General features: G+C 36.3%; 1 protein-coding gene across 23 annotated transcripts in view; it reads right to left on the reverse strand.

Annotated features, from left to right (window-relative positions):
- MEF2C (myocyte enhancer factor 2C) overlaps positions 1-20,228 on the reverse strand; it is a 160,419-nt gene that overhangs the window by 57,016 nt on the left and 83,175 nt on the right. For all 23 annotated transcript variants that reach the window (XM_010992498.3, XM_031447986.2, XM_031447912.2 and 20 more), the window contains one exon: positions 14,481-14,684. In XM_010992498.3, the coding sequence (XP_010990800.1) occupies positions 14,481-14,684 (204 nt within the window). The remainder of the gene's footprint in view (positions 1-14,480; positions 14,685-20,228) is intronic.

The following is a 20,228-nucleotide window of genomic DNA, read 5'->3' on the forward strand; positions in this document are numbered from 1 at the left end:
CTTCCTGTATTGCGTCTAACTCCACACAATTTTCCTCTTCTTCCTCATTTCCCTTGCCGTCTTTCTTACAGCTCCTTCGTATGTGAATCTTCTATTCTTATCAAACTAATATTTTTGATGCCCTTGCTCATTTCTTCTTGGAGATCTTTGCAAAATTGCTCTTCTGAAAGGTTTGTCCCCATCTGCTTCAACAATTCATAACCATCTTTCTGAACTTGACTTGTCTAAGCCTAAAGTGACACCTACCATGGCCATCTTTCTTGATTTTTAAAATATTCTACTTCCTAGCAGTTATTACCTGATTACAAGGTTTCATCATCATCATCATAAACCTTATTATGTACCAGACCCTGATGCACACATTTTAAAAACAGTCAATTATTTGACTGTTGTAATAACTATGTGCTAGGTATGATTATTAACCCCCATTTACAAGTGAGGGAATTAGGATGAAGAGCACCTAAGGGACTTGCCCAGGGATGTGCAACCAGTCAGCAGTGGAGAGGGATAAGGACTCAGGCAGGGTAGCTCCAGTTTGGGAACTGATGCTCCCAAACACGTTGCTAGCTATGCTGCCTCCCCCAACACCTCGTAACGCCCAGTATGTTGCTTTGTCTAGTTGATTCACATGTGTATTTTCTACCTTAGCTAGACTAAAGTGTTGTGAGGTCACAGACCATGTCTTCCAAACTCATCATTCTCCTAGCATCACTATACAGTTCTGTGCATCCAAGGAATTTAATAATTATTGCTAGAATAAGAATATCTACAGATAAAAGTGGAAGCAAACTTCGAAAATATACATATTGGAAGGCCACTTTTAAATTTGGAGGTAAAAATGGAATTAAAACCTTCCATGCTTTGATAATTCACAAAATAAATCTAATGTCATTGGTTGTCACTAATGAATTGGCCATACTAATTTCTTTGCTATTGTATTTACTGGTTTTCAACTGTTAATATAATCATTTGATGCGTGGAATAAACACGTCTTCTCTTGTTTAAACCATCCTGGCTCCTGTTATTTTGGCTTCTATTACAGATAGATAACACTGTAGACATTTCAAACCCCCAATGATTAGGAGGTAGTCAAATCAATAGTGGCTACATAATACATAAAGAACGGACGCAAATTTTATAGCAATAAATTAATTATTAATTTATATCTGCTTATTGTAACAAAAGTTTATTGTCAGCTTTTTCTGAAGTTTAACAATGCTCGAGCCAAGATGGATAAATTACATATGAAAACATCACTATTTAAGGTAAAAATGCTACTAAAATAATTACATTATTTAATGTTTATGAATGTTACACAATCTGTTATATTTACTAATTCATGCTCTATTCTCTCCATATGATAGCCTGGCATAGTTATTATAGCTCATATTACTATATATCTAGTAATATTAAAATGTTTTTTGCAATTAAAAATACTTATTTTTTCATATTACAAAGATTTTGCTGTAAAGTCAGGAATGAATATATTATCAAAGGTAATTACTTCCAAAACAGAATTTAATCCTGCATAGCACAAATGACTCAACAATGAAAATTTTGTTCAAAAAGTGTGCATGTAAAAGGCTTTGTCCCTGGAATGTAGCTCTAAGTGGCTCACTATCTAGGTTGAAAATGGCTATGCAGGGTTGTATGTCCTATTTTTCCATGCCTGCAGAAAAGATACAATATGGGAATTCAGCTTCGTAATTACTAATACACCACCCAGACACAATTACACCCTGTGTGCAGCATGAAGGAATCACTTGTGGTCTGCATCCATTACAAAGAGCAGTAGGGGGCCACCACGCAAGACGACAGAACGCTTCACAAGATGGAAGGAGACCAGAAGAGTCGATGTACACAGATACAAGGACCTTGATTCTTCCAGCCATGATTTAAGTCTCTTTCCATCAATTACCGTCCTTTGTCTCAAGAGTCTTATCACCAGCAGCATTACAGGAACTGAACATAACAATGCTCAGACCCGTATAACCCCATGAACTGTGCTGACATTTCCACACCCTGTTGCTATGTTTGACCTGGTTATTCAGATTACTTAAGCAAAACAAAATGAAAAAAAAAGTTACCATTGCAAAACTGGCCTATGCATTTTTTTTTTTTTTTTTTTTTTTTACGGCTTACTCAGAGTTCCATCTCTCTAAACTGAAAGCTGTCCTACTCTCGAAATGTTCTTTTGGAACGTCGTTTCTACTCCATTTAAAAAATTACAAGTGAAAATCTGCTTGGGTGAAAACTATAATTGTAAGACAGAGACTAAGTATTGGTATATCAAGAGGATATATACTTAACAAGAAAATTTTACATCTAAGGAAACTAAATGAAAATAAGTCAGCTGCTCTCTTTCGCTACAATGAGTCACAGGAATAGTATTATTTTTGCAAAACTCTTTAAAGTTTCAAGTTTAATTGCAAGCCGTAAGTGGTTCTTATTATAACAGTTTCCTCTTAATTATTATACAATGTACATTATTTTACAATACTTTCATTTAAGATTCTCTTTTAAAAGATGTTATAATTATGAATTTTTGAGACCTTAGGAAAGTTGGTTAGTTATGGCAGTTTGTCAGGTTCTGTGAAACAAAGCCTTGTCTTTCAGAAAATGTTTACAACCTATGAGAGAAAAAAAAGTATCCTGGGGCTAAAATGTTTATTGGCACCTAGAAGTCTGAAGAGAGAGTCAGGACTGTGGTTTCTGGAGGGCACTTTATCATCGCCCGCATTCTCAAAGGTTTCTCTGAATGAAGAGAGCTGGATTACTCAGCCTTCTATTCCACGCCTATCCCTCTCCATTTTCCTTGGCACGACTGAGAGCCAGGCTATTTTTAGTTAGGCAGTTTTCTATTTTTAGACAACTACCAGTTAGAAGACATTTGTTAGGAAAAAATTTTAAAACACACACACACACACACGCACACACACAAAGGGAGGAGGGAAAGAAGCTTCCCTTCACATATTGTAAAGCAGCCTTCAACCTGTAACTCCAGGCATTTCAGCTGCTTTCAATCTTGGAAAAATAAAGAAAAATTCAGAGTTCAGGGTTTTAAAAATAAACCTTCCCTCTGGCAAACAGACCAAAATACAACAAGCTGTTACTATGTGAAACAGCGACTACAAAAACAAAGAACATTCTCCAATGATTAAACTGCGAGAAAACTTGTAGAACGATGAGGTTGTAAGAATGTTACACAGGCATGTAACAATTTTCCAGCCTTTGAGCCAGATGTATGGTGTTCTAGAATTTAGAAGAAGGAGGGAAAACCTCATCTGTAAAGTGAAAAGGAGGATGTGGCATGTAACTTGAAGTCCTTTCTCAGTGCCAGAGAACCTTTCATCAAACTTAAAGGTAATTATATTCACTGCATTTTTCAAACGTTTGTCTTCTATAGAATTTCCCTAAAAATTATAACCACATGTTTACAGAGAAACTATATATTAAAAAATCCAATGCCAATGGGGAACAAGGGCTGCCACACACACACACACACACACATATCAATGTGTGTATATATATATGCATTTATGTATCTATATCATTACCTTTATAGTCTCAGTTTTACTTCAAATGGGAATAAATGACTTGCAGACTGGCTTAGCATATCCACATATTCTACTTATTCAAAGCCATGCTTTTATCTATAATCCACCACGAGGTGGATGTTTTCTGGTGCTCACAGTTGTAATTACATTCTTTAGCCTCAGTTATCCCACTCAGTCTATGTCTTATTGTGGTTCAGACTGTTGGGTAGGATGGTCACAGGTGCATCACCAGTAAACAGCCCAGTGTTTGACACATGGTCTTCATGTCCATCAATATCTGCTGAATGAGAGAACGAAGTCTGTGTATGTTGTGTCCACAATGGAGTATCAGCCCTGGAGGGCAGTGGACGTGTCATCATCCTTGTCACATTTCCCGTACACTCAGCACAATGCCTTGCACATAGGGAACATTTCATAAATGCTTGTGGGAAAAAAATTCACTAGCCTTTATTAGATCTTCTTCATTTATAAAACACTAGTTATTTATATAAGAAAGTGATACTGATTTATTAAATGGTATACTTGTTAATATAAAATGCTATATAATTATTCTCAGGTTAAGAATTTGCTTCTCTTTCCTTTGGTAAAACAGCTTTGATTATCTGAACTTTCTCCTTGATGTTGAAAATTAAAACATCTTATCTGATTTAACAGTATACGGGGGACTCTGACATCTCTTATAGCCTGTGATCATCACAACAGCCTGTGAGGAAGGCAGGGTCCTGGCCAGCAGTACTAACTCAGAGGAGGAATCTGAAGCCCAAGAATGTTAAATAACTTGCCCCAGGTTAGAGAACCAGTGTGTGATATTGTTATAACTAGAACTTAATTTCTCTCCAAATTTGTGGGGCTTTTAAAATTCTATTTGCTAAAGGTAAAATTTAAAAGGTGAATGCTCATGATAATGCTTCAACAACATTCTTTAGGAAAATTACTCCGCAGCGTTCTTCCCCACAAGACATTAATTCAGAACCACCACATTTAAGGAGAACCGAGTCATGAAGCCTGGATGAAGATAAAATTCCTCACATACCTAATTAGGAAAAATCAGAAGGACCTGTGCGTTCCCTTCCTGGTGGAAAAGTTTAGAATTGACCTGGCTTGTTTCTGCTTCCGTACCTCACTCCACAGAATCACGTTTATTTTAACAAATACTCTGTATGGGAGTAAACGCTGGCTGAGTGACTCAGCTTTCCTGACTGGTCCTCTCTGCCCTGGCACAGACTCTGGCACCACTCAGTGCCTGTGGCAGGACTGATAGATGAAATGGCCACGGGCATCCTCTCCACTGTATGTGCCCTTCACTGGTTGTGTCCATCAGCCATCATGCTAGTCACCTCAGGGAGCAAGAGCACTCGAGTTGCCAGTTTCTCTCCCACATCAGGGCTGCCCAATAGAAGGTTTCTGGTGTGATGAACATTTCTGTACCCATCTGGGTCAATGTGGGAGCCACTAGTCACATGTGGCTATGAGCACTTGAAATGTGGCTGGTGAGTCTGAGGAACTGAACTTGTAATTCTATTTAATTTCAATTAATTAAAATGTAAATAGTCACAGGCAGCTAGTGGCTACATTAATAATTAGTGCAGATCTATATCATTTCATCTGAAATCTGGTTATATTATCCAAAGAGCATTCACATGACAGAAATGACTGAATTCCTAGATGTCAGGCCATGGGCACTAAATACATTACTTATTTACAAATGTGTACAAGCAACTTTGAAAGGAATGTAGTTTCTGGAGCTAAAAGGAACAGAGAGTGGGATTGGTTTTAGACTTGCAGCTCACTGTCAGGGTAACTCTGACCTTAGTTTTTCTCTCTTAAATGGTTTTCTTGAGGTCATAGTGATAACATTTGTTTATGACTAAGGAGTAATTTGTATGGTATTTCAAAAAATAAAGTATCTAATTCAGAAATTCTGGAATAAGAATTACCATTATTAACTCATACATCAGGTTTTTTGTAATTGTTTTCTTGGATGTGAGAAAAAACCCAAATACCCATTGAACGGTTTACTGTGTACAGTGTTTCTTACCCTAAAACAGTAGCTCTAAATAGTTACTGAGTTTATTTACTAAAACATAAAGATAAGAGATTTAATTGATATGAAGAGACTTTCAGAATCTAATTAACCTCCCAGCTAGTCATTAACTCTACGACCTTTAGAAATAATTGACAGGGAATTTTTTTTTCCTTATTCAAAATTTCCATCAGGTGGCTAAATTTCAGGGTAACACAGAATACACTAGATGCCGCTGAGACGTGAATGGAGAATATGCTAAACAGCTATTAGTAAAATGAGATATATTTCCAATAAGATAACCTATCCACCCAATCTGTTGTATACATACACAGCATTTGCCTAATTACATCCTGTAATGTCAAGTCTGGAGTCTTTTCCCAGAATATCCAATGACTTTACTTTGATCATGAGGATAATGAGGAAAGCACTGCAGCCACTGCTTCCTGTCCCCACGGCACACACCCCTCACCAACCACATCACATCTGCCTGCCGAGTATGGTCTCGAACTCAGAATCTTCCTCAACACGTGCTCTCGGGAGCCACTACCAACTGATGGGCACTCACAAGGGAGGGGACCAAACCAGGAGACACCATGCTCACCTGGCTGTGTAATGACAGGCCTTTTACATTGTTCTTTCAAAAATCTAACACACTTACTTTCCATAATTAGTTTTACCAAATATTGGGTTTTAAAAAATCTATTTTATGAAAAAAAATTTTAAATCTATTTTATGGTATGATAAATGTTCAAAAATGTACTTTCCAACTCCATGCTGGAGAAAATGGATGTCTGGAAAGGGAAGTCTAGATCCTTGCTGCTCCAAGTTTGGTTCCCAGACAAGCAGCCTCAGCCTCACCTGGGAGCTGGTCGGAAACAGCCTTGGGCCCTGCCCTATGCTCACCGAACAGAATCAGCCTTTCAGCAACATCCCCCTATAATTCATACTGGGCCAGAGGCATTTTGTTTGAGACCCTCTGCTCCTTGTCAGATCCTGGCCAAAGTGCCCACGTTGCTTCTCTCTTTCCCAGGAATCCCTATATGTTGGTCTGGAAGCCTGTTACTTTCTGCCACAAGCAGTAGTGATATGTAGTGTACTTAGCACTACAAGTGCTATTTCTATGTGGTCTCCTGTTTTTTTCTTACACAGCAACAACCTTTATTTATCTCTGGCTCACTTGTAAGATTCTCACTTCTATTATTATTAGCACATATCTGACTTCAATGAAGAAAACTTGGTAAATTTTAGTATTATTTATACTATAATGATCAGTAAGTTGTTTTATATACATATATGTGTATGTATTTATATATTACTTATTTTTGTGTGATTTTTTGGGGGGTAATTAGGCTTATTTATTTATTTTAATGGAGGTACTGGGGACTCAGGACCTCATGCATGCTAAGCACGCACTCTATCACAAGCTATACCCTGCCCCTATAGTATTTATTAAATGTCTATAATGTGCCAGACATTGAGCTGGCAGTTGGAGTTACAGAGATAAATAAAACATTAGCATGTTCTTCAGGGAAGGAACACAGACTCATAATAAGAATTTTTTTTATAATAATAATTTTAAAAAATGCAGTGAGGCAGTTGAAATAATAAACATCCTGTGATTAAAAGCTGAATCATCTTTTATTCTGACTTTAGGCAAACTCTGGAATTATTCCTAAAACTTCACTTTTGAGTATTTATAGTGATTTAGTACCAATCCTGAGGAAATAAAGATGTTCTACTCTTTGATATCTTATTTGACACATTTTAAAACCAAACAGTGTTACTTAGGGATTATCAGTGTCTAGAATGCAAACTTCGGTCCAAATGTGCTATCTAACACCAAGGCCTGCATTTATATGAAATCTCCGAATATTACTAAAAATTAATGGTTATGAGCTAGGCTAAATACTTTTCCCCTTTCACTCTCAGATAATGAGAGGAAAAAAAAAAACACAGGAGGACTTTGCTCCAGTTCAAGTTGGTTTACATAAAATAATAATGATAAAATGGTGATGATTAATAATGCTAAAGCAGTTACATTACTGACAAAGACTGTATTTTGAAACTTATTGTCTTTTCTGCTCCTACTATTATTAAATAATTTTTTGTTGACTGTTAGTACTAATGTCTATCAGCCATTAGAGCTGTGCAATGCTAGAGAGGAGAGGAAATTCAGTTTTATTGCCTTGTGCATGTAACTTAAGTAATCTAACATGCACTTTATTTGTTCAACAGTGATTTTCTTAATAAATGAGATGTGAAGCAGCCTTTCATCTTTACAACACATATGCAAATTAAGCAAGAGCATTATTTTAAAAAAGAAATGGATTTTCAAATTCGATATATAAAAATCGATTGTAGCTGTGATGAGAAATAAGAATATATTTTTAGACCTGTTTTGTCTTTTAGACAGTGGGAACAAATATGAAATATGATTTATAGGAGCTAGTAAAAGTCTTTTAAAGATACATAAGCAAAATTGAACAACTACAATTTAGGAAAAAGATGCAAAAAAAAATTTTAAAAACAAAATTACTTTTTTCTCCTTTTCCTTAGACGCCTCAACATTGAAGGTTTAAATCTTTATGGAATATGCTAATCCATTTTTCAGCACTATCTATTGAGAAGCAATTATGTATTTGGTTTAGTGGAGGACAGGGTAGTTACTGAGCTGCTTGCAGTAAGAACTATTTTAGCTATAATAAACATCTAAGAATATGTTTAATGTAGCTCAAGAATATTACTTCTCTAAGTTCCTGAAAAACTGCTTTTCTGAAGAAATTAATTACTAATTATAAAGTTAAATACTGGCCCATGTTGTTTCAAGTAAGTTTAAAATAGTAACAAGAAAGACCTCCCATCTTTCCGTTCACAACCTTCACATTTAAAAAACCAGCACACGTTACCTACTAGCTCCTGCAGCGAGTGCTCCGTGTCAGCTGGACAACTTGTGAGGGCTTCCTGACCAGGTAGAAAGTTTACTGATTGACTCTGTGGTTACTGGTTCAGGGGTAAATTGTGCTTTTAGTTTTATGATGAGTGTTCAGTTCCAAATCGGCGTTTCTGACAGTGAACATTTATGCTCTGGGTTCTGAAATCTCAAGGATACATATACAGTTCTTCACTTCTAAAATGCACTGCTCGAATTTTATATTGGAGAATTTCATAATGAAGAATTAATCTTGGTGTTGATTTGAGAACAAAATTAGTTTAAATGCCTCTTTTTCCGTATTTCAATCTAGATCGATGATGTCTCATAGAACTTTCTCTACGATCAATGCGTTCTCTGTCTTTCCTTGTTCCATTTGATAGTCACTAACCACATGTGGTGAGTGGCTACTGTATTAGCACAGATCTAGATTATTTTAGTTTTTGATAGCGCTTTGATAAAACTTACCAAACTTTAATGAACTGTTCCCTTAGAGCTATAAAAAACTTTTTCATACTTTAAATGAGTAACATGTTATATGATAGTCACTTGGATATATCCTGTTATAACTGTCTTCCCCTGTTTATTTTTTCTACAAATCGGTTCTGAAGGCCTAACTCAGTCTAGACCTCACATTAAACACTTGAGATATTATGGTAAAAAAAATATACACAGTCCCTGCCCTCCAGGAGTTTAAAATCTAGTGTGGAACAAGCAATTGAATAAAAGCTTCAACAGTGCTTTGATGGGGAAATAGAACATATTATAATGATAACATAGGAAGAGCACCTAACACAATTTATGAGGTGTTTCAAGGCTGGCTTTCCAAAAGTATAAACTGGGATCTGACTTGAATGAAGGATAAAGAAAAGCCAAGCCAAGGCCTAGTAAGGAATGTTGAAGACAAAACATAGGGTTTGGAGAAGTAGAGGGACATAAACATCATTAGGTGGCTTGAATATAGGGTGGGAGTTGGTGGGGGTGTTGACTGGAGGGACATAGCAAAAGGTAAGAGAGGTAAGAGAGGAAGACAAATGCAAGGGCCAGATCACGCTTGGCCTGTGAGCAAGCTTAAGGACTAAGAGTCCTTGAGGGGCCTTGTTAATGTTCATGTCTCCAGGCATTTCATGGCACATAGCGCATGGCAGGAATTCAGCCAGTCTTCGTTTAGTGAATGCATGAAAGAATGAAAATTCAACAAATGACCAAATAAGTGAATGTGCTTTTTCTTTTCATAGAAGGATCTGTGTAATACACATCTATAAAACATGCATAAAAATAATTTCACACATCTATATTTTTATAAGTATAAAATTGGAACCTATTTAATCGGTTTAGACATAATAAAAGCTCAAGTAAAATAGACACGTTCCTATATTTTACATCTATTCCTGAACTTTGTAATAGAGTTTGTAAAGATTCCACTATTTGCTGCATTTGCTTTCCAACAAAAATTGCTCTTAATTTTCACCACCTATGTAAAGTTAATCTTAGCTTACTGATAACCTCAATAGCACTGTGGAACAATCAAGTTTATAAGCTATTTTAAGACCTTTTCAGTCCCAATTCAGGCTTTAATTATTACTGTGCAAGCAAATATTTTGCTCGAAGTACTGTTCTTAGACGTCTTTAAATCCAAACAGGATTCAGGTGACAAAAAATAAAAGTTCATGTATATATCATCTCTTACTCTCCCCTCCTTACCTTCCCCCACCCCCCGCCACGCCCACTACACAAACATACACACACACACCTCTTCTTGCCAATCCTGGCATCTGAAAAAAATAAATAAATAAAAGCCAGTAATCTATGGAGAGAGCTGAGACTCAAAGGTTCCTTCCTCAGGAGTTACAACCATCTTTTTGATTTCCTAGGGAGCAGCAGAAGGCCTCGTGTTTTATTCCATATCCACACTTAGTCACTTGACTACTGGCCCAGACTAGGTCACTGAGAGGTGAGAGGTTCCCTCCTAGCCAGTTGCTAATTATCGCTCCCATATGGGTTTTGTGGTTAGAAAACACGTGCTGGATATGGAGGTAAACTGTCTGGGACTTCTGCCACTCCAAAGATCACCTGGGATGACCTGGTGATCAATGGCCTGTCTGAAAGTTTTGTTAAATTGTCTAGCGTAAGCCTTCCTTTCAGTAGCTTGTCCTATGTTCATGAGATTACTGTTCCTCTGCCCTCCAGTTGTTCCCAAGCTGATTTTTATATATGCTTTACATCCTTAACAAGAATGACTGTCTTCTGTTTCAGAATCCCTTGACCAGGGATGAGCATAAACTGGTGCTTGCTGAATCATTGTTAAGGCAAGGAATGGCCTTACAGGCTTATAGCATGTCCTGCGAGAGCTGAGATTTTTAGGTCATCCTGAAATGCTCAACCCCGCATCTCATTCCAGGAATAGAGCCCAGCATCAACTGTGAGAGTAGGAAGGCAGCGTAAGGGAACCAGAAGTAGCACTACACAGGTGGAAGAGACGAAGGGGCAGTTCCTTTAGTGCCCTCAGAATCCCTACTGGATTTCAACAGCCTCACAAGCCAGCATTTGGGGTAAATATCCAGTCTGTCACAGAGTTAAATAAAATGGATTTTCTTCAAAGGAAGTGCTTTTAATACAATAACTGTTTTTGTTTTTTTCCCTAACCAATGGATTAAAAATTTAACACATTTACTAAATCTGGCATATTTATATATTGTATCTAAACAGATATTCAAGCTGCATTATATTATAATAATAAAAAAAAGATCTCAGTCTGTCTATTAAGTCTTCGTAAGTCTTTGTGCCATTGTAACAGTAATGCTAATTACGAAGCAAAGACACGATAATTACGAAGAGCTTTTCTGCTAAAAGGAGGAATCTTTTTCAACACCCTCACATGCCACAATTTCCTATGACCCTGCAGTACTCCTCTGGTAGGGCCCAGAAAGTTGTATTTCAGTCTGAATGCTGGGAATCACATTATTTCTCTCTCTGCGCCAATCTTTTTTTCTTGTGAGTAAACTGTTTTCAGAGGGTTAAGGGAGAGGGGTAATGGTCCAAATGGGAAATATAAAACTAATGACCCTTCATGAAACATATTATGCTCCTCATTAAACTTTACTCAGTTAAATGTATTCCATTAAATTAAAATAAATAGGATTTAAAATTTTACCCAGGAGTAGTAAACTACCCTAACTCTCAACTTTGTGTCAGATCCATTCTAAGAATAGATTTCTCAAGTCCCTGATGTATCACAGGTTCTTAGCCTCCAACACAATTTATGTCTTAGTGTTGCAGAGGGTTTCAAACTTAGTGTGTATAAGAATCACTTGTGAGACGTGTTATAAACGCAGCTCCCCACCCGCACCCCTCCTCCAACCAGCCAAGTATCTTAAGCATACCGATTTCAGTGAACTGCACTTTGACAAATATTCTATGTATTTTTGTGGTGTAAACTTGATCAAGCTTAGGGGTCCCACTTTATTTCTTTCTCCATCATCTCTGTTATTACTCAAGTGTGGGAAAGCCAAACTGGTGACATTTCAGGTAGCTGAGCTGGGCAGTCCGACAATGTGTCAGACATATATTTTCATCCAAAGAATCAAATCATCTCTAGTTTTGGTCTAGGAGCCCCAGAATGTCTTTTTGAGAGATTCAGAACTTAAATCTATTGATGTTAAGTGCAGGATAAAAATGGAATTGCTGCTGTTGTCTCTTTTTGCTTTTTAAAGCATTACATTGCAAAGAACTTTCAAATTCGATGCCTTCATTTTTGAGATGAGAAAACTTCAGCCCCTAGAAGTAGCTAATTGGTCACACAGTAATATTGTGCAAGACAAGGGTTCAAATACAAGCCCTTTGTTTGCAGATACTAACTACTATATACAAAAGAGATAAACAACAAGGTCCTACTGTATAGCACAGGGTACTATATTCAATATCTTTTAATAGCCTATAATGAAACAGAACAAGGAATATATATGTATGTATAACTGAAACACTATGCTCTACACCAGAAATGAACACATTTTAAATTGACTATACTTCAATTTAAAAAGTTTTAAAAAATAAGAAAAAACACAAATACAAGCCCTTTGACTTTCAACCCAATGCTCTTTTCATGACCTTGAAGAAGTCTGGCTCAGATACCCATCTGTCCAAGAATATGAAAATCTCTATAGAGTATGTGAATCTGTAAATCACTTTTAAACCGCATAGTATATTTCTGAGCAAAGCCCTCAGAAGATAATTTTACAGATTTTTAAACTCCTTTAAGAAAACAAATTTTAAAAGTCAACAAATTTTCAACTAGTTTAATATGGTTCCACTGCATTTCACATCATATTAAAGATTGGAGTAGTTCAAGTCTAATGACAAATTCTAATTCAAATTCTTCTGTTACCCTGGAATGTTTGTTGTAATGGTTTTTGTAATGAGACGGAGTTTTGAGTATAGAGTTGTTCTGTGTTCAGAACTTACGTTAGATGTGTGTGAGTGTGCACATGTACACACACATACAAACACACACTCAAGAAAGCACCTAGGAGATCTGACAACTGACTAGTTCTGTTCATTTTCATGTTTGTTTATGTATTTGCACACTTACATGTGTATATCAATAAAATACTACCTGAAATATATAGTAGGTAAGTTTTATAAATGATCTTCAATTTCAAGATCAAGGTAAGTCCACAATTAAAATCATCAATGAAAAGTTACATGTGCAGTAATGCAAGCCTGAAAGTATTTTAAACACACACCACATTAGGTCTACTTATCCTACACTTTCGTTTCTCTGAAATTATTTGCTTGGTCCTATTAGGCAAAAATTAAAAATTAAAAATTAAAAAATTGATCATGTCAGTATTGTTTTAAAACTTCTCAATAAAAGCAAAGAAATGAGAAGTAATCTTAGACAATTACAACATATTTAAAGAGAAGATGGATATGAGAGGTAGATTAATCTGATCAGGGTTAGAACTGGATTTTTTCATAACACAGAACCAGCTTAAGGAATGGCAAGAACAACCTATACTCTGGCAAGCTGACTGAGAATACAAACTTTTGAAACATTTATGTTCTCTTAATTCTGGGAAGGTAGTCACAATCTAGGAAACCATAAGACAGGTGAGGAAAATAGATGGGGACATAAAACCACTTCCTTTTTGGTTTAATGTTTATTGCTTATGAAGGGTACTATCAGATCATAACATTTAAATAGAATACATGTGGGAAGCATTTAAAATTGTATGGCAATGTTATTTATGCTAACAAATCAAAAATATTTTTGAGTTTCAATACAATGCTTATTTATTCTTGGCACAATGAAACACTGTTTTAACTCTTAAGTTTGAGAAAACACGAGGTTAACATTTAGAAATTCATTTTCGTCAGATTTCTGACTCCATGTATGTTAACAGTTCTATATTAAATGATATAATTTTGGGGAAAAACATTTCTAGGAGAATAATTGTCTTTACTCTTTCAGCAAGAATACATTAGGAAGAATGAATTAGGAAGAAGAGATATAAAGTGAAAAACTGAAGTGTAAAGTTGGGGTGAGCACATCAAAAAAATTTTTTTTCTTTTGACTATGGTGGGAAACTAGCGTATACTTAAACGAAATTATGAGAGGTAATCTAAAATGTGGGTGAGCCGTCCCCTGGCTCAATTCTAGTGTCCTGACACTGCGGTGGACAATGACGACTTGAGAAGGACGAGGTCAATAATTTGACATGGGTGCCTGATTCCGAGCCAGGATCAGATTCACATATTCCCTGTTATCCTATTGCTCTTACTTGCATTCTGAGGAGGAAAGGGTGGAGTAATGGTTGGGGTGATAACCTGGGGTACACCTGTGGGAATATGAACATCTTGGGAAAAGGAAGGTTGTGCCTGCGTGTGGGGGGAGGCAGCGAGAGGGGAGGGCCAAACACCCAAGGCTCTGCGGAAGTTGGGGGATCACCAACCACGCATGCGCGCTCACCTCCACGATGTCTGAGTTTGTCCGGCTCTCGTGCGGCTCGTTGTACTCGGTGTACTTGAGCAGCACCTTGTCCATGTCCGTGCTGGCGTACTGGAACAGCTTGTTGGTGCTGTTGAAGATGATCAGCGCGATCTCACAGTCACACAGCACGCTCAGCTCGTACGCCTTCTTCATCAAACCAAATTTCCTCTTTGTAAATGTCACCTGGAAAAAAGAAAAGCAGGCAGGTGTTTCAAAGAGAGGGGGGAAAAGCATTTTTTTTTTTTTTAAACAGTAATTTTTTCCTTTGTAAAACAGAGTGTGTCGTTGTCAGAGCCCTTGGGCAGTAACACATTTGGGAGGAAAGCAAATAAATCTAAAACTAATTTCTGCTTAGAATTGGAAAATGTGTGATTTCTAGCTTGTTGCTAAATGTGAAATTGCCAGATTTAATGTAGGGTATTTTAATGAAGGTGACCAGAGAACTGTACATGTTTCTTTGAGCAATTCAAGATTAAAAAAGTTAATTTCGGCAGGGGTAGCATACTTCTTAATTATAAATTTGGAACTTTTTTTTTTTTTGATCACTTGAAGAGCGGACATGACATTATGGGCATAATATTCTAGATCTGCGTTAAAAAATTCTCAAAATTGTTTAGTCTCATGCCATTTAACTGAAAACACTTGAAGGGATCTGACTGTACTTTCAGACAGTGTTATATTCTGTTTTCTAGAAATCCAGCAGGGAGTTGGGAAGTGCTTTAGCCATAACACCGTTGGGGTTTTGGTTTCATTCTTCTGTGTATCTTTCTTCCTCTCCAAGGCCAGAAACTGTTTTGTTATCTTTCCCTTTCTCTTGTTTTAATCTAATCTGTTACCAAGTGCCCTAATTCCTTCCCTCAAAATGTTTCTCAGGTTCACGCTTTCTCATCTATTTCCCAGGCATCTCTATCATTCACATTCTTATCAGCTTCCTGTCCTAGATGACTTCCCTGTCTGAAATCATTCCCTCCTCGATTCATCCCAATTTTCAAAACCTCACTCTTCTCACTGCCTTTTCTTTCTTCCTTTTTAAATTGAAGTAGTCAGTTACAATGTGTCAATTTCTAGTGTACAACACAATGTCCCAGTCATGCATACAGATACATATATTCATTTTCATCTTTTTCATTAAAGGTTATTACAAGATACTGAATATAGTTCCCTGTGCTATACAGAAGAAAGTTTTTTTTTTTTTCAAATCTGTTTTTATATATAGTGGCTAACATCACTGCCTTTTCTTGATGAGCTGCTACAACAGCTTCCTTTCTTTAGTTTCAGATACTTCTACCTGCCAATGCTACTGAATGAAAATACGTATTTCACTATTCCCAATTTCAGTCTTCTCTTGATTAAACTCCAGCCTGCCCACCAAAAACCGTCAATATTCTTAGTTATAAGTCTTTACATGGTCCAGTGTTTCCCAGCAAGTCTTTTGTAGAGTATTATTTCTATAAAATACTCCTTAAGACAGAAAGTTCAATGGTCCAATGCTTTTGGAAAATGAGGCACATTGGTATATTAAAGGCTGAGAAACCTTTAAATTTTAACCTGCTTCCCAAACTTACTGCTGACAGAATGTTTATTTCCTTGCTTCCTTGTTTATTTTGAGGAGCGCTTACCATCACTCTTCAGAAGCAGGTTTTTGAGGCATCTCCAATTCCCTGGCAAATGCTGAATGACTTTATTATTATTTTCAAAAGCGACTATTTAAATTTTTTTCTCACCTTCAAATCCAACCCATCTTGCAGAGGCCCGCTCAGTTTTATCTACTACCTATTTCTGTGTAATTCCTAAATCTAGATTCCCACTCCTTATCTTTCTCTTCCTCTCCAGAGACCCAATGGATGCCCTCTAGTCTGGTGTCTGTCTGAATGTTCTAGGAATCTCAAACCCCTAAAGCCCAAGCTCATCTTCTGCTTCGAATTTGCTCCCCTTCCTGGGTCCCTCACCTCACCATAAATGAAGTCAGCCAAACTAGAGACCACCGAGTGGACTTTGAACCTCCCCACCCTGACCCACACACCTAAATAAATGTGTTGACAGGAACTGTGGGTGGACAAGCAGACAGAAAAGCTGACTTCCTGGTCTCCTCATTCCTCTACACTTCTGTTAATACTTGTTGTTTTACCTACTATCCTTTATTTTTTCTTAATAGCACTTATATTTTATAATTTGTATACTTTTGTGTGTAATCATTTGTTTAACGTCCATCTCTTCCGCTATGGCGTATGTTCCATGAGGAAATGTACCGTTTTTATTTTGCTCACTGCTGTATGCTGAGTTCCTAGAACAGCAGACATATGGGCCCACAGTAAGGATCTGTAGTGTAAAAAACTAAATACGGAAAACTATTACTTGGTTTTTAGAAATATCAAACTGATGTATGTTATATAAAATTGTGATAACTTTCCTTGGCAAATTTTTATTTAGCAACTCATAAGTAGAATTTTAAAAAGATAAGTGTATACCCTACTTAATAATTATTTGTTCTTTTTTCACATCTTCACCGAAGGTGGCATAACAGAAAGGGAAGAACATGGGATTTGAATTCAGGGGACCCTAGGTTTGAAAGCCGACCTATTTACTAGTCATGAGAAATTCACTTAACTTCTTCAAATCTGATTTTTCTCCAAGTTTGATTTTTCATCTATAAAATGGAGATAACACCTACTCCTAGGGTTGTGGTGAGGATTATATAAAATAACACATGTACAGTACCAAGCTTGGTGTTCAAAGTAGAAGCTCAGTAAATCCCAGTTGGCTCAGAGGAAAAAAAGAACTTACAAAATATAACTGTCCTGGTGGCTTGAAGAGTCTACTCATCAATACTATTTGAGGATCTTACTATTCCTGACAGAAAGATAAAGCTGAACTATGAACTGCTCATTCTTTGGAAAATACAGCATTTAGGTATTCACCAGCCCACATCAGCTAGTCAGTACGTACTCAGATTATGTTATTTACATTTCAACTTGCATAATTTTTCTTTGTAATAATTGCCAATGTCTCACCTTCTGTTTTATGTTTATTGATTGCCTTACTAAAGTGCTTCTAATAAAATACAGCTAGTGTTTTATTTTCCCGTCTGATCATCATACTACTTTAGAAACTTTTAAAATCCTGGTTCATTCAGATGAGTCATGACTGGTATTAGGGATGAGCTAAATAAAGACTATCTTTTTGGAATGGATAAAAAGTATCATCACTAATTACACAGATTTACACAAAATGTCTCTTAATAGTTCTCTTAGATGCAGTTTAGTTATGCAAATACACCTGCACATTGCTATTTTGTCTAGTGAAATAGGCTTCAGAGTAGGTTCAATACAGTAAGGCACTGACCCGAAATACTTTCATGTATCTAAAACCACTTTTAACCAGACTTTCATGACCACAAACTGTAGGTGGAACGTCTCAATACAGTATGGTTTCTGTTGTACTCAAACCTCAGAATTTAGCACGTTACAACACTCACCATCAAAGTACATTTCAGCACAGAAATATCATTAAAGCCACTATTTGTGTTTACTTTTAGGTACTCCTCAACTTTTGTGTAACCAAATAGGCTGCTGGATAATGCATGCTTATTTAGTAATACCTGTCAAAAAAGTCAGCACATACAGCTTCTTTTCATTAAAACTGCAAAATGAAATGATGATGACTATATTAAAGCATTTAAGAAAATATCTTCAAAACCTACTCTTAATTGTGCTAAATTTAATTCTGTATTATGTTCATATTCTTCATAGCATACTCAAAATGTATTTTATAATGCTTTTTCTCATTGTTCATAGTTAGATAAAATTGTTTTTCAGCATTAAGCTTTCTGAAGAGAACTGGGATATTACTCTTCGTTTAAAATATGCCACTCAATGACACAGGCTGCAGTTCAGAGCTTTTATACTTAAATATAATAATGTATTGTAATGATTACATTTTCATAACTTGACAATAGTTCCTAATGGGGGCAAGTCCATTTCTATTTCAATAATGTATTTCGAACCTGAGGAGAGATGGAAAACTGTTTTTGTAGTAGTTAAGCAAAGAGATGCTCTTTTCCAGTGTTTCCATTAATCAAAGTGCACCGAGAAGGGAGGGATAAAGCCAGTATTATTTAAGTGGGCACTATAATTTATGCTTAGTTTTCAAAATTAAAGAGACTTCATATGTAATATATGTATGGAAAGCAGGATTATTGCATAAACATTCAGTATTTTATGTTTTTTTCTTTACCTCTTGAAACAGCCCTAAATGTAATGATGATGTTTTATTAAGACACTTCACCATTAAGTTTTATATTAACCTCGAGTTTTAAATCCTAGCACAAAGGCAGGCATCACATATCTCACACTGACAGTTACTCTAGAACTTATCAGGTACAAATCAGGAACTGAAATTAGAATTTGAAATTGAGAAAAGGCAGGTTCATTAAACACAGCTCCATATAATGCGGTTATAAAGAAATAAGGAAAATCAATTTACAGAAACATCAAAGTAACTGAAGCAGTTTTTACTGAGCATTTTCTACACGGCAAACTTTGTGCCAAGCAATACTGACAGAACGTTCTCCATGCCACATCGGTGCCAGGTGCTGGGGCTTCTAATATCTATATTTCCCTTGTTCATGTCTCTTCCTTGTGGCTGGAGAAAAATTAGTCACTGAATTCCTTAATGCTTAAAAGGAATTTCCTCTATTTGAATCAAAATATATTGCTTGGTTAATAGTGTTGTATTTTCAGTCATATGTAATCATCTGAACTCATACTTTTATCTAGAGTTGCGTGAATTCAGTTGTTTTTGACCAAGCTTTTCTCTAGGCTGAGCAAGAAAAATAACAGTAGATGTTAACCCAATCAAGATGACTGTGAAGTGAAACCTACCATATTGGTTATTTCTTACCCTGCGCTGTTACGTCCCTCCCCCATTCCATCTGGCCACGTTTGAATGCCAGCTTCTTTGATGAAGCTTTCATTGTCACATTCAAATAACACCCATTCCTCCCTCGTTGTCATCCTCTGGAACTTTTTACTAACTTTTATTATGAGACTTATTCTAATATTACAGAATTGGTTGGTTGGTTGTGAGTGTCCCTCGCCTACCGACTTTGGCGTTCCCTGGAGACCCCACCTTTGGCCTCACACAGACTCTGATCACTCAATGAACATTTGCTGAAGGAGTGCATTATGGAATGGAAATACTCTATTTTAAACTCTGACTGTTACAATACAATTTTCTGCTAAAAGTAGATGCTTTCTGACAATTCAATCTCAAAAATAAGAGACTTTAGATATATATTTTATATATATATATGTATATACGTATATATATTTGTTTTACTAAAAAGTTTAACATGTTAGTAATGGAAGTCTTAAAAGAAAGTAATTATACCATTTTGGAGTCTGTAACAGAGAAGTTGGAAAATGTCTGGAGAGAAATATGTATGTCAAGAAAAAAGACGTCAAGAAAAATATATTTCAAAATGTTCAGAGAAAAGTGGTCTTTATTCCTTACCCAGATGACTCATTATGAAGGATAGAAAAATGTGAAGATAAAAATTGAATTTTACTATCACAACATACAGAGGTAAAGGGAGAGGATCTAAGAGTTTGGAATGATTGCATTTGTTGAGCAAAAATTTACTGAACTTTCTAATGAGTTCAGGTTTTCAAAGAACATGTATTTGGCAGAGTATTTGATGGAATGCTCATCACAATATTATAGATCTGA

The sequence above is a fragment of the Camelus dromedarius genome, chromosome 3, assembly GCF_036321535.1.
Source record: "Camelus dromedarius isolate mCamDro1 chromosome 3, mCamDro1.pat, whole genome shotgun sequence".
Lineage (NCBI taxonomy): Eukaryota > Metazoa > Chordata > Mammalia > Artiodactyla > Camelidae > Camelus > Camelus dromedarius.